This window comes from Chamaea fasciata, unplaced genomic scaffold (assembly GCF_029207755.1).
Source record: "Chamaea fasciata isolate MVZ Bird 193981 ecotype frontalis unplaced genomic scaffold, bChaFas1.0.hap1 SCAF_10, whole genome shotgun sequence".
Classification (NCBI taxonomy): domain Eukaryota; kingdom Metazoa; phylum Chordata; class Aves; order Passeriformes; family Sylviidae; genus Chamaea; species Chamaea fasciata.
Genome location: NW_027094095.1, coordinates 13,211,535 through 13,227,518, shown reverse-complemented (window position 1 = coordinate 13,227,518; position 15,984 = coordinate 13,211,535). Strand labels below are relative to the sequence as shown.

The following is a 15,984-nucleotide window of genomic DNA, read 5'->3' as shown; positions in this document are numbered from 1 at the left end:
CTGTGGAGAGTCCAAGCAGTGGCTGCTACACCTGGCCTGTGCTGTCCACTACGACCGGCTCATGTGCAAACCATGGAAATTTGAACTCCAGGCAAATGCCATTACATTAGTCATGTGAGTCTTAGTGATAAAGTAACTGCCACACTACTTCAAACTTTGCTAAGTATTCCTCTGTTCCTGACTCTGAGCAAGCAGCTGCTTTACTCAGAGAATAAATATCAGAGGCCATAACTATGAATGCTGCTTTGTTGTTTACACTTGCAGTGATTTTTTCCCTACTAACTCAGTCTTTGAAATTGTATTCTCCTTAGTCTACTTTCAGATTCCTAAATAAAACAGGCAAAGGGAGGGGCTTCCAGCTGATTCTGTGGTGCACAGTACTCTGCTGTGCTGAACGTGTCTGAAATGCTGACCTACTGTTTTGCAGCTTACCATTTTTTTAGCAAACTTTCTTCTCCAAAATCTTATGTCAGTAATGAGAGAGCAACACAGTAAATAAGTAGGTACTTGACTAGAAACTGCAGCTACAGACCTGCCTGCTAGGGATGATTTTACATTTCCCAGCATGCATCCATTTTGAAAGTTATTGAGGGGGATTTGGACTTCCCGGCTACTGCAGTATAATCACTGAACAGTTATTTGCTGGAGGCAATCACCATTATTATGGCCCTTACTCCACATCTTTTGAAGGCACTGAAGGATTGATATTGATTTTTGAGTAGCATTTATAAGGGGCCTGTGCACTTGAGAGTAACTGGACCATATCATTAGACTACCTAGGGGATTTTCCATCAACTATATTTCTAAAGGTAACACTAGTAGACGAACTCTTAACCTCTGAATCAGAAGATGGATGTATAAGACATTAGTATTTTAAAGGAAAGGACTTCAAGAAAACAGCAGCTAAAAGACTGAAGTTACAGATTGCAAGCTAACTCTTGATTTATGAAGGCAGCATAGTAACTGTTCCCTAATTAATTGATCTGATTGTTCTCGAGAGTGTTTGAGTTGTAATACTCATGGAAGTCAGTGATTAGGAAAAACTATTTCTTGGCGTCAAAACAAAGGGAACACAAAGAAAAATAAAAGACTGTAAGAAGTGTTTGGCCACTCTCATTGCACGAGTGGCAGCTGATAATGTAGAATATGAGTCCTGGCCAAAGGACTGACTCACCCAACCTTCTCCTGTGACGTGGTCCCTCTCCTGCTCTATCTGTATTTTAGGTGTTCCCAGCTCTGCTCTGAAGCTCCCTGGCTCTGACAACGCTGGGCACTCAGGAGCAGTGGTGGCAGGTGCAATATGACTCCAGTCCACAAGCAAAGCTGCAGCTGGGGCTGCCGGTGTGACCCGGACCCCCGTGTAGTCTGAGATACCCTGGTTTGCACTAGGCTTTAGATTCACTCATCTGAATGAGTTTCAGAAATCCTGGAATTTCGTAACAAGATTTTAAAGTCAGGTCAGATTAAGATAACTGAGGTTTAGGTGAGATTACAGTAAATTTTACTTCTAGTTAGGTGAGCACAGATGGTACCTCAGCCAGAGTGTCTGTCACTATTTTTTAAGGAAAAAACACCCAGATTTCACACCCAAGTTACAAATAAAAATTTAACAGCTTAACTTGGAAACAATATCTGCCACACAATGACTAAAGTTTATTTACTGCAAGGAGCTAGAATGAAATAAAAAAATCAATTTGACCTTTTTTTCTAAATTTCTCTTTTTAAAAAATTAGGCGCACAACTTGTCTTTGCCTTTGATTAGTTTTAATCTCAGGTTCTCATGCAACCTAATTTACTGTTAGCATAAATAGAATCCCAACAGGAATGCTATTTTTTAAAAAAAGAAAGTACATATTTCCAGGGTTTTACACTCAGAATCAAGCAGAAACATGAGGAAAGTAGTCTTCAACTTTCAGATTTTTCTTTCTTACTACAGTCTGGTAGTTATCTTGGCCACCATCTTAGCTAGTAAATTTACCCACGTATCAATTCTGCATTATTGTAATTGCTACTGACAAAATGCCTAATGAATAACCTGTCCAAATTTGTGAAATTTTTTAAGAAATGAGAAATATGAACTTGAGAAAGCCAACATATTTTTATGGTTTTTAGACTGAATGTGTCCTTCAAAGGGACACAGTTTTCCCAGAAGTTTGGCTTTAAGAAGTCAAAAGGCTTTTGAAAATATTTGCTTAAACCACAAAACTTTGCATGTGTTTCCCTTGTAAATAAAGGATAATGTAATGCAGAAGAATCTTATTTAAACTTTGCATACAAATATGCATGAATGCCAATTGGATTCAATTTTCCTGACTTAATTTGAATTAACTGATGGGTCTTTTGACACAAGCTGTACTAATTGTTGCTTATTTGGGTGCACTATATCAGTGAGCATGGCAATCAAAAGCTCAGCCAGATGTTCATATTTTCTTTGATTGCCCACAGCCTTAGGTTTGAAGAAAAGTCAATCAGCAAAATTATTCTTCTTAGCATCTGTCAAGGTACTGATCACATTACCATAATGGCAGTCAGAAAAGCAGAATGGCTCTGATTCCCTTTCACTTAACCTGGCATCTGCCTTCAGCCCTCTGCAGTCTTGGTTCGATACCATCACAAAACATGGAAATTTTGTGAAATTAGACTGAATGTATTTATAAGTGGTTGAGTTCACCAGAGTGAAGAGTGAATGTATTTTTATCTTCATATGAACTTATATTTATGTGAGTAACTTCTAGAAAAGTATATTTTGTATATTTTATACTGGCATATATTTACAATGTCTTATTGACCAAAGGGATATTTTTTCCAAACATTATATAAAAGCTTTTAAGAAGTTGAAAAAATATATTCCACTTTTGTACAGGAAATCTAAGCTTACTGAAACAGTTTCAGGTTGGACACCTGTAAGATGCATCATTTATATTTTGGACACCTGTAAAATACATCATTTATATTTACAGCTCAAGCAATTTTTTTTTCCAATTCATTAGTATTTTCATGAAAGCATTAGAGAGAAGTAATTTTTGTGGGTTTGGTTTTTTCCAAGTTCTAAAAGCATCTGCCAGAGAGAGATTTTGCATTTATTTCCAGATGGGTTACAGATCAAGATTGTCTTTACCTTTCTCTCCTTTCCTTTCTAGGTGTTTAATATGCATCTTGGCATTTCCTGCATAACAGCATCGTAGCTCATTAAGGGTAGGACTTTTTTTGCAATCCCATAGGAGCAGTGCCTAGCAAGGGAGAATGCACGGTTTGCACCTTTGTTAATTTATGAATTTGCCATGGCCTGGAGTTCTACCCTGCTCAGGAGTGTTTTAATTTGCAATCCCCACCTGCCTGCCTGGCAGCTGAGTATTTTGAGCAAGACTTATCATTCCATTTGTTTCTATAGGATACTTTCAGCCTAAGACAATTCACAGCTAAGGAACCCGGAGAAGAGAGCCCAGCCTAAACCACAACTGTTAATTTGATGCTTGTCTTTGTGTCAAACCAGTGCAGGTCTCTCACTTTGTTGTACATGTTGCATAGAAACATCCTAAAGCTGTGAATCTAGAATAACCCTTGCCGTGGTCCTTAAAGGTGATGGACTGTGGACAAGAGAATTCTTTATTTTCAAATGTTTATCTTTAAAATTCTTCTGAAATGTCCTTCATATTTCACCAAGTGCAAAAGCAGACCTGTGGACCATAAAAACACTCTGTGCTGCTTCTGCCTATTGAGTAGTGAAACTTTTGTTCCCCTTTAACAGTGTTTAATGTGTGTCATGTGAAAAAGATGAATTTAACCTGACAGAGGAAGATAATAGGGGAAAGATTCTGAAAATATTATTATGGCTGATGAGCTATAGCAGCAATTAGTTCAGGAAGGAGTTTACTGAAGGAAGCTCCCAGGCTCAATCACTAAACCCTGAATGTGGCTTAGTTCTCAATCAAAGCTTTCAGAGAAAGAAATTGCATGAAAGAGGAGCTGCCGTATCTGCCACAAAGCTGCTTAATATGACTCATGTCTCAATGGAAGTGTTTTCAGTGTAAAAACTATTTAGATAGTGCTTCAAAACCAATGACACACATCCTTAGATCATTTATAGAGTTGTTTAAATATTGTTCGAGTGCGCACAGCTACTCAGGTTGTGCAGCCCATTCTACCACAGAAACACCTGGATAAAGAAAACAAACCCTATCCGTTCCTTCATTCTAAAAAGGTCTCTCACCTCAGGTTGCAGACATCAAGCTTTGGAGAGAGTGAACCCCAGAGCAGCGCTAACTCATGGGAAGCGTTTTGCACGGCATGACAGGAAGAAAGGTCAGAGTTCCATCGCCCTGCGAGCACGAAGGGCAGGGAGTCAGAGTTCAGAAGAGGAGAGGGCAAGGTTTGTGTTTGGTGGGGTTGAGATTTTGTTGGTGGATTTTTTTAAACTTAATTATGCCTTTGAAGGGGTAACAACTAAATGTGAATCCACTTTTTTCACATGCATAAAACTCTGTAGGTGGTACATTTTTAATATGATGCTTTTAGGAGAAATGAGAATTGAGGGGAGGAAAATTCCCAACAAAAAGATAACGTTGGGTTTTGGCTAGGGATAAGTGGAGATACATCTCTTTTGACACACCCATGGGCTCACGGTCACCTTGTGGGCTGTGGAACCACCTGGTAGAGCACAGCCCCCCTCAGGCCAGGCCCTGAGTGGTCACCCAGGGGCTGCTGCCTGGAGTGCCAAGCCCAGGCCTCTGTGGGGAGTTTTGGTCAGAACACGCATCTAAAAACATCCTTAAAGCCACCTCTTAAAGACGGGCTTTTGAGTATTTCCTGGAGAATTAAACTGTAAGTATTGAGTGCAGTTTTGGGTGCCACAATGGAAGAAAGATTGGAGAGCTACCAAGACAGTGAAGGGCCTTGAGGGGAAACCAAATCAGGAGCAGCTGAGGTCACTTGGCTTGGTGTGGAGGAGACACAGGCGAGACCTCAGGGCACTCCACACCTTCCTCACAGGCAGAAATGGAGGGGCAGGCGTTGATCTCTCTCTCCGGTGACCCGCAGTGGGACTCAGGTAACTCATGTGAAGCTGAGAAGAGGCTCAGGGTGGTTATGAGGCAAAGGTTTTTCCCCCGAGGGTGGCTGGGCACTGGAACAGGCTCCCCAGGGCAGTGGTCACAGCACCAAACCTGGCAGACTTCAAGAAGTGCTTGGACAGTGCTCCCAGGCACGCAGTGTGACTCTTGGTGATGGGCCTGAGCAGGGCCAGGAGCTGGACTTCGATGATCCTTGTGAGTCCTTCTGAACTCAGGATACTCTGTGATTTTATGATCCCTCAGCTGTACTCGGTCATTTTCCTCTGTAACTCTCCCTTGCCACAAACATATTGTTTGGAGGCTCTGAGCTTCATCCTTTGCTTTTTTTCTGCTGGGTTGGTACAGCCCTGACCTCTGTGTTTAGGAGTGATCCGGTATTTATTTACAGAGATCTGGAGGCACACATCAAGCTCTGTCTTCCTTCACAGTGTTTAAACAGAAAAGGGCAGAATGCTATCTGGCTATCAAAAATATTCCAGTGTTGCAAGAGAGCCCTTAAGTACCTTGTGGTTTTTCTTCCTCTGAGTTATGTGTCTGATTAGAGTTAAATGTATCATTTTCTACATCATCACAGCTGAGTTCCACTTGGGTAACATGCATCCAAATTTGCTGTATATCTATATGATGTATTTACTGTTCTGCATGTTAAGAGGGTATTAACTAACTGCTCTGGCATATGTTTCAGCCCTTAGCTTTCAAATTTGTGATTTTGCTTTCATCTTAGTTTTATAATCGATAATTCTAACCTTCTCATTAAGTTTAATGAGTAATCACATTGGCTCACTGCTGTTTCTACATGGTACATTGTGCATACAGTCATCAGAAAGATTATGCAAAACATGAGAAATGAATGCACACATGCAAAACTGCATAATGCATTGAAATAGTCAAGAATCATTTAATCAGGAGGATTTTCAGGTATCCTCAGTTCACGTGGACTGTCCATTTTAAATTTTTTTATTACGTTTTCAGGAACATTTTCATGGAAAGATGTGATGCTAGTTCAAATGTGGTTCCTCAAGATATTGTGGCTTTGCTTTGAGGTCAATGTGTTCAGAAAATGAAATAGGTCAATTTTAAAGTGCAGAGAGAGGTTTCAAAGGGTCAGCAGTGTGAGCTGATCTCCTCATGGTTTTTATCTGACTTTTCTTTCAGAGACAGCCCTCAGTGCTGCCATACTTCTCTGTGGTAGGAAAAGGACACAGAAATTGCCTAATCTGGATGATCCAGACAGGCTTTATATTTTATGAATCTGGCAGCATGTTAGTGTGGGTATATATTGATTTCTGAGCTTGCTCACCCTCCCCCATGATCCATTCTCTCTTCTCTTTAAAAGTTAAGCATCCCATCCCCTTTTTCAGATCTCCTGTGCTTTCCAGTGCCCCAGCCAAATGTGGCTGCTCCACAAGAACAGAGGTCCTGCAGAGGAGGCAGTGTCAGGAGTGTCTGAGAGAGGTGAATGTGGGAAGGGAGGGGAAGGAGAACAAGGCACAGGGATGTGGCTGCAGGCAGTGCTGGGGCATTTCCCACAGGGGCCTGCAATCTTTGCTACTCTTCAGGTGTGTTCTTTATAAACCAGATTTGCTGCTGCCTCCTAACTACGGGGCAGTGCACCCTGCCTTTGCATTGACTGTGAGAAACAAACCTGAGCCCTGCATAACCAGCAACCACATGGGATGCCCCCAGACTGCCCGTAAAGATTTCTCACCCTTCTGCCCTGTGTTGAGGGAAGCAAGTCCTCCTCTCATTCTTTTCCCACATATTTCCCTACTGCTTTCTTGTTTCATCTTTCCCCCCTTACGACATTTTCCTCCTTTCTGTTATACATTGACAACTATTTTATTGTGCCTTTAGCTCTTGTCTCCCAGCAGATGGGAAAACAGTATTGGTGAGGGTACCAGTGGACTTGCACCTATCAATCAAATGCTTTCAAAGAATTAGGACAAACACATCTCATTGTTTCAAATGGAAACATCACAAATAAAAAAGGGGAGAACTTAGAAGGTGAAATGTATTTTGTTCTTTTCAGAATTTGGAGTGCTGTGGAAAGTTTTCACAAATTAAAATTCCATTTTTGGCCCTTTCTGAAAGTAAACAGCTTTGATCTTAATATCTGTGCACTGAACAACTCTGCAGGCTTAGAGCAAAGTTGATATTTCTAAAATCCTTCTGAGGAATGACAAAAGGATAAATGATCCCTATACATCCCAATCAGAAAGTTAGTGAATAGTGAATGTGAGGAAGATTATCTATTTATGCATTCTTCAGAGCCTGAGCCCTGACATTGTGCTATGTTATTTTGTGAGCTAATTTGGGCACCAGGTCCACAAAGCACAGTATTTTCTCACCTGAGCTGCCATTGAGATGATATTGTAATAAAAAAAAAAAAAAAAGGCACAGGCTCAAGAAACTGTAAGGATAGAATATAAAACCTTACCTCTTTTTTTTTTTTTTGTTTAATATTTGACAGAATACCTTTTATGTCAATAAAACCAACTTCATTCTAAATCTTTCCACCTCTCATTCCACTTAATATACTTTACTGCTGTAATGAGGAGGACCTGCTCTAGAAGTCATGCAGCTCCATGATATACCCTGGCTGACTTGTGTGGGCTTTCTGAGTAACATTCCGAGTAAACTAACAAATAAGAATTCACTATTTCCATTTCAGAAGCAGCAATTATAGTGTAATGTTTGTATTTTCTTAGTCACATCTCTTGGAAATTTAGTCTCCTGAGTCTCCTCATTTAGTCAACATTTTAAATTTAAAAACTCAGCTTTATGGCTCTGCTGTAGCTATGTTTATTTTTTACTTGTGCTGGGAAACTTCAGAGCTTGCAGGCTGGGCCTCTGCAGCCCACGGGGGCTAAGGCCATATGCAAGATCTCTGCCTGTGAAATATTTCAGCTGAGAGGGGAGCTGAGTGTGCGGCTCCTGTGTTCATCCCTGGTTATTAAGTTGACCTTGGGGCTCTGGGCAGCCTTGTCCCAGTCCTGTGAACTCAGAAAGGTTCTTTTAATTAACCACTGAAAACACGAGAGGAGATCCAGTTTAGAGAACTTCTGGGGCTAGAAGAGAATTAATTTGGTTTCCATCCAGCACCTTATTGGATTGACTGAATTTTTAATTTTCATCCACATTTTAATCACAGTGCAAGCTGGAGTTCTTTCATGCTTTAGCAAGATTTAGCTACATTGCCTTTTTGATGTTAAAAAAAAATAATTTTTTATATTATAATAGGGAGCGGAGGAGGCACTTAGATCCCAGTCCCACTGCTGAGTTTTTAACAACCCTTGTCTGTCTTAGTGAAATTATGTGTGTTTTGATGGAGATCACTTCTTCCACCCTTGAGATATTGCAAACAAAGCCAAGGTCTGCCAAAGCTCCCTGGACAACCTAGACAAAACATGTCCATTGTGGGCTTTGGCTGCATCCTCTCTCATTAGAACAGAGCCTTCATTCACACTGCTGAGAAAGAAACAGGGCCAGTTTTGGCTAGAGCAGAGTGTCTGAATATCTGTAAGCTTGCAGCCTTCCTCTCTGTATTAATCTTCAATGTTCTTATTGAAAACAAAATGTATAAATAGCTTTAGAGCAATCTACTCCTTGGCAATAATCTTGGCATTGCTTTTCACTGAACTAACAATGAGCCTCTGATAATTTATGTGCTTTCAAAAGGAACACAAATAAGACACGTTTCTAGGTAAATATAACAGATGTGGCATTTAATATCCTGTCTTTGTAATTTTCAATTTTTTGGTGCATCTACAATAGAAGATGTTCTTTCACAGAAAAATGAGTGTGCTTGCAATAGAAAAATCAGTGGCTATTAAGGCTTCTCTTTCCAGCCATTAGCATGTGAAAATTAATTTTAAAATTAACAAAGCTGTTCCCAAGGGGAAGAATCTTAAGGAACTCACTGTCCTTATTTTTTTGAAGCTTTGTAGCTTTTCGTGGTGCAAGGTGACTGTTGATGTTAGCCATAATGGCTCTCACTTGGACTGGAAAAAAATGTCTTCGTTGCATTTTATAAAGTTTTCCAAGAGGTGCCAGTCGTGGTGAGTTGATACTGCCCTATCCTGGGTGAGAGAGAAAGAGAGAGAAAGGCAAAGAAACTCCAGTCATGCACACAGAATAGTTTCTGCCACTCTAGTCATAGCTTGTCATTTAAATCTCTCTTGTATGTCCATGTAATTCTGGACAGAACATTGCCTCAGTCTCGAGTATGTTTGGGCTTGGTTTGCCATGTGCTGAGTTACTCCATTTCCATGCAACAACAACCAAAATCTGTGTTTGCAGTGAAGAAACTATCTCCAGGATGGCTTTCTGTTTAGAGGGGCTTGAAGCAAACTTCCAAAACAAATTGCCCAGTCTGCTTTGGGTAGGGTGAACCCTCAAGATCACAAAACATCCAAGTTCTGTTTCTAGAGGTAAAAATCCAGATGTTATATAACAATTTCAGCCTTTTTGTGATTGCACAGGTTTTTAATTTAGTATATGAAGACTATTGATCATTGTTTTATTTTGGTTGAGTAAGGAATTTGACTTGCATAGTTTTGGAGGTTTGATTTGTTTCTACGTATTTTATAATACTGAATCTGATGTTTTATGTTTTTAAGGCTATTAAGATTTGACTATAGAATCTGAAGCTTTTATCACGGGAAGACCAATATGTGAGTTTTGATGTGAAATTTCTTTCTGTTCTGAAGTGTCCTTTTGGTTGGTTTGTTTGGGTTTTAAGCACTGGTAATAGGAGACTTCCTGCAAGGGAAAAACAAGAGCATAATTTTTGCTTGAAGGCAAGAATATATAATGGCATTTTCCCCCCTTTTAATATGAAACTTGAAGAGAGCAGGACCAGCAGATTGAAAAAGAGAATGGACAAAGAGGAGTTAGATAAATAGCAATGGTGAGAGCTTTCATGACAAGGATAAATAGTAAGGTAAGTGGTTAAGGCCTTAAGAAATGTTAAAGAATAAACCAGATGGCTCCTTGCTGAAAAGTGTAGAAGACGCCAAGTTCATTTCCTCCTTTGTGGTGTTGCCGACACAAACCTTGGCAAGATTCTTGGACTAATTCTGGAAAAGATTTGGTTTTGTTTGGTGGCTTGAATACATCACTGCGTTCTTAGAAACAACATTCTGCTGCAGACTAATCCTGATTCTGCCAAACCACAACCATCTTTATTTTTCACTCGAAGGCACTCAGCCGAAGAGGTTTTTTTAGATAGGCTTGAACAGGTCAGTTCCTAACTTAACCCAGCCCTCTTGAGCAGAGAAAGTGGCTGCTTCTCTGCCAAACATATTGCAGCTGCCCTCACATCTGATTTAGACATAGCCAGAATTAATAAGAACAGGGAGCAGATTAAAAAGAGAGAAGGTTTTTTGGAGAAGGGGGCATGTGTCATGTCATTGGACCCATCACTGGTTCTGGTTCCACAGTCTAAAACAAGGTGCCAGACATTTTGTGTTCCACTACTTTCCAAGTCTTGGTCTCGTTCTTGTCTTCCATTTCCTATTAATAAATAGGGCCATTTGCCTACCTGATGGAGTCCTACAAGGATAAGCACAAGATTGAGGAATGGACAGTCACTGTAGGTTGTGAGGCACTAGGGAAGGAGTATCAGTGTCCTGTCTTGTGTTTGATGGTATTATCTGAACTGCTGGAGCTATAAATCCATACCAACCAGGTGTGAACTGATCCCTGCTGCCTATTGCCAGTGGCCAATCAGCACCCTCTCTGTTAACCCTTCTCTTCCCAGTGCTGTTGCCCAGTGCTAGCCAGGACATCTAGTAACATTCCTTTCTTTCAAGCCTGGATGGTCTGGAAGCAGAATGAAGTTACAGTAATGGCAGTGGGTGAGTTTTGGACATTGAAATAAGAGAATGACCAATCCAGATAAACAAGACTTGATTTTATTAATAAAATTTGTATTTCCCTCTTTGAGGTGACAGTTACAAACTTTGGTTCAAAAATAAAAGAAAATATGAACAGCAAGATGTTGATGTTTGGAATCTCACTTTTACATGTATAAACGTGCATAAGAAAATACCAGTTGGAAACGAGCCAGCAGAAACTAGTACTATTTAATTTAACAATTTATAAGAAATAGAAACAAACATTTCTTTTCAAGTCTTACATATATTATGAAAAATAATTACAAAAGGATTTGTGTTGTAAAGCTAAAATGTAATTTCTACTTCCAACTACCTGAATAAAATGTTCAGAGGGAAGGCCAAACCAACATGTTTTTTTGGTGAGCTTTGAATAGTGAATTGTAAGGGTTTGGGTCAAAGACAGCTCTTTAGGAAGCAGTCCCTCGTATGTTGCTTAGCAACTGTGTAGAATCACATGACCTAGACATATTGCATCCCTGGCCTTCAGGTGGAGTATCAGGAAGAAAAATAATTCATATTGATGGGACGGGCAAATATTGTATGGACTATTCTGTGAAACCTTTAGGATCCAGTTCAGGAAGCAAACATCCATCATTGCTTACATAAACATCTAAGTAAACACTGCAAAAATCCATAAATAACTGTTTCAAATCCAGTTTTTATATTTATGTAGACCAAATAAGCACAAAGGAAACAAATCCAGATGAGATTAAAAAAAAAAAAAAAAAAAAAAAAAAAAGGAAAGCTATATGACTAATTTATTTCACAGATTTTTAAACAGTTCTCTTACACAGAAGTTTGGGTTTCTTCTTACATATCTTCCCCACCCAAAAATATAAACTTGTTTATTTTAGGTATATACAGTTATCTTATGAAATTATGGAATTAGAATAGAAAATAAAAAGTCTGAGGTATAGCACCATGGAACACAGCACCTTTGAAAGTGCTTTAATTTCATTACCTAAATTCACAGAGTGATATCAGCAGAAAGGAGTTGTTTGAGTGTGCTGCTCAAGATCTTCCAGTTTTGCCACCTTAATTTTACTGGCGACTTCAAATAACAAAGCTCTTCAACAACAATATATACAAAGGGATTTTATTATTAATCAGAAATGGAATTGGCTTCACCGGCAATTACAGTTTTATTTTTTCAGAATACATACACAGTATTGACAATGTACTTTGTAGTTGTAAAATAAGAGCCAGATGCAATTCAGAGACACATGCAAGTTTTGGAAGTGGACAGAGAAATCACAGTATAGTACTGTACATAGAATAATTACAGTTTATATTAAACACTTTCTAAACACCTCTTTGTTGTAATGGAAGGAGCACCATTGTCGTTGGTTTTTTTACAGCACCAAAGGAATCCAAAGGGGATGTTCCTGAAGTGAGCCCTATGTTGTCTGTCTGTGCCACAGCATCTTTGCAAAATAAGTTTAAGTCATGTGATTCTGGCCCTACAAGGGCAACGTTTACTTTCTAGATAAGACATACATACACAGCAAGACATTTTCTATGCCATCCTTATTCAAAACTTGCATGTGGCATGAAGTGGGTTGGTAGCACCAAAGTGCAACATTTGTGTTGATCTGACTTTGTCTTAAGCTTAACCAAGGAAGCAGACAGGACCGACCTCAAATCCAAACTTCTGGTTCTGATCACCAAAGTCATTGATCATCACATCAACTATGGGCACTTGGTCTATTTTGGGCGTGTTGATTTCCAGCACCGTCTTTGCATAGCCCTTTCTTGACTGTTAAAAAAAGAAAAAACCCAAACTGTTATAAATCTGAGCATTTAACATGTGCTGTAGATTTTCCTAGTTTATCTCTGAAGCATAGAATTTTTAAATTATTGCCCTGTCATGCGCCAGATATTGCAAACCCTAAATCTTATGTTTTCTTATGATTTCATTTTAAAAACGTGACAAGGAATGTTTTGATTTTTGCTGAAGAATGACCCATAGGTTTTTTACTTACTAAAGTAGGCCTACAAAAGAAAAATAATCTAAGGTATTTCATGTTTCTTAGAGAATTCTCAGTTCATGTCTATACTATACTATTTAATAAACAATAATCTGCACATCTTCCCTGTTAAAAAGAATCACTATTTACTTCTGAAAGAGAAAAGATCCACTTCTAAGAAGAAATACTGTTACTGCCCAAGAAAATGTTAGAGCAGCTATTTGGACAGGAAATAAAGTAATTTTCTGACAGAACTGCCACCTGCTGCACTTAGACTCCAGCTTTGAAGGCACACTCTTGCTGCCTGGAGAAGACTCTGTAGCTCCTCTATGTATCACATAGCCCAGCCATCACATCACTTGTCAGCACTGAACTTCCTTTAGGTGGTCTCCTATATCTGCTGAGACCCCTTTCAGCTATACCAGGGTTTTGGAGTTCAGATGAGCATCCAAGCTGACAGACCTGAGTGTTCTCAGTTTACTGACAGTTGCAACTTTTTTTTTACTCTCTCTGGAGCCCTACATTTACCTTCTGTGGATTACAAAAGTGAAATGAAAATACAAGGCACAGAGAAAGGCTGACATGAAGCAGTTGTGTATTAGAGTCTCACTGCTGAGGGGAGGTGCTTTGCACCTCCTGAGCTGCATCTCTGCCTCAGAGCCAGATGTATATCCTGGCACTTTCAGGTCGCTAATTCTGTATCTCTGACTTCTCAGAAACTGCCTTTAGAATGCTCCTGTATCAAACCCTAAAATAATTAATGAGGCTTCAACTGTCACTTGTTCCTTTGATGTCTTTGTTTCAAAGTGTCTTTGTTTTCAAAATAGAGACTGTTCTAGTTTTGAGAAGTGGTAACAGTTGCTATGCCCACAGAGACCCTGAAAGGGGAGTGCTCAGAGAGCTGATGCATGGTTGGACACCTCTGGGGATTTTTATCTAAAGGAGGATTCTGAAAAGTAAAATCCACAAACTTCACTGGCCTTGAATACACAAAACAAGAAAAGAAAATACAAAGTCACATATCAAACTATTAAATTAATTCACTATGTTTGGGTACATATATAGGACTTATGTGATACTTTTTTTCCTGTATTCAGTAAATATTCTATTTATGTATAACTTGATATTTAGCATAAATATCTTCTGCTTATAGGCTGCCTCCTCTCATTATCCTTTTTGTTTCTGCTCCTCCCTTATACTGTTCTCATACACAGTAGCAGATAGTCTGCTTTCAGCACAGTGGGGCTGACAGCCTGCATCCATTCCAAGTTTCGTCACTTTCTACTGCTTGGCTTGTGGTTATTTCTTTTTTGGTACATAGGTGAAAATTGAATATGGCACTAGTGTACTGTGGTTAAAAAATCTACTAAAAATCAGTATATGACAAGTAAAGTATTTACAAAGCTTTTCTCAGAAGAAAGCAGTGAAAAAATAGATTTGTTTGATTTCTACTTTAAATGACAGGTTGGTTTTGTAAAGACTCTTTGAAGCTCTACTTACTGCACAGCCGTCATGGAGAGCTTTGATGTAAGGATTGTTGTCATAAGACATTTCTTCATCATTGGATCCTAAGAACCTTAGTGCTTTGTCATAGCTGTCAGAGGGTGCGTCGTGCCAGGCTACAGACTGGTGACAGTTGTAAGTGAAATTTTGTCTGGCAGAGGCACTCAGTAGTTTAAGGAATGTCATTTGGACCATATTAATGGAATTGCCTTCAACATCCAAATAGGAAAGCTGGAAAACATAAAAAGTTAGATGAATATTTATCTGTTTTCCTTGGTACAATGCAAACCAAAATTATTCTTGACAAAAGAGAACCGTATAACTGCCCTTAATAAAAATATCCACCAACACATAACATTTTATGAAGTTTTAAAGGTCAATACAGCTATGACTCAGTGAATAGATTTCCATGATGTTGCAGTATATTTAGGAGGAAGAATTACATATTTCAGCTTTGTTCTACTGGGAAAGACAGAGAATTACTCCTGCCTTATAGTGTAAATCAGCAGAATCTGTTTGGTAATCTGTTTTTAGTTAATCATAAAGTTAGTCAGCCTGCAGCCTTGCCTCTACATACTCAGTATATTTCCAGTTACCAAGACTGGGATGGGGGGTCTGTGCTCCAGCTGCTTTCCTAAGGTTTGGTGGTGAGGTGTTTCTGCCAGAGGCCAGATCCTTACCACCAGCTGTGCAGGTGACCATTGGGATCACTGTGGGACAATGCAGAGCAGGCTTCTGATGCCCAGGGGCAAGAGGCCATGGAGCTGCTGTAATATTTAGGGCAAAAAGGCTGGGTGTCTTTTCATTATGTAAATATTTATAAAATTCCCTGTGATCTGCTGATTGCTGACAACATGTACGTGATTTGTGAATACAGTTATATTACAGTAACAACTTACAAGTTTGCCTCGCTTGAATTCACTAAACCAAGATCCTGGATTCTCCTTTGGCCACGACGAAATTCTAACCTGTGTGGTCAAACAGCAGAGACAGAAGTATTTGAAACATATGTTGACAGATATGAAGGTTTTACTTTACTTGGGACAAATATCACACCAGATAATAAAGAATGCTTCTTCCTGAAATCTCAGCCATCTTTTAAGGGTCTAAAAACAGAATGTTTTTCTTGTTGAGAATGCCTTCAGATTAGTGACTTCAAATGGAATCCAAGGGAGAGTTAGTTCTATTCGAGGTAGATGGTCATAATCTGTTAAGAGTCAGGTAAACCGCTGGTACAAATTGTTGCTGTGGAGTATCTAAATGAGTTTTCACCAGTGTTAATGCTAACAGATCCCTGTAATTTAGGCAAGATTTCAGAAAGCTTTCCTCTCGACACCATATGTAATGGTGCAGATGTAATCTTTAACAGTGAATAAGGACACTGTTAATACTGATGCCTAGAGAGGCTACCTGGAACAGAGGCTAGACAGTGTTAAAGGATTAAAGTAGGTATTTATTAAAAAGGCCTTCAAAGGACACACCTTGGGAAGTACACAAGCCTGGCCGTGGCTCTACCCAAGATGGGCCCAAGCTGGACCCTGAGTCACA

General features: G+C 39.4%; 1 protein-coding gene and 1 long non-coding RNA gene across 2 annotated transcripts in view; one reads left to right on the top strand and one right to left on the bottom strand.

Moving 5' to 3' along the window:
• LOC136294535 (uncharacterized) overlaps positions 1–15,984 on the top strand; it is a 62,090-nt gene that overhangs the window by 33,846 nt on the left and 12,260 nt on the right. The gene's annotated exons all lie outside the window — the stretch shown is intronic.
• COL11A1 (collagen type XI alpha 1 chain) overlaps positions 10,963–15,984 on the bottom strand; it is a 133,536-nt gene continuing 128,514 nt past the window's right edge. Inside the window, exons 66-68 of the mRNA XM_066192346.1 lie at positions 15,336–15,404; positions 14,434–14,667; positions 10,963–12,722 (exon numbers count right to left, since the gene is read on the bottom strand). Of these exons, the coding sequence (XP_066048443.1) occupies positions 12,576–12,722; positions 14,434–14,667; positions 15,336–15,404 (450 nt within the window). The 3' untranslated portion in view covers positions 10,963–12,575. The remainder of the gene's footprint in view (positions 12,723–14,433; positions 14,668–15,335; positions 15,405–15,984) is intronic.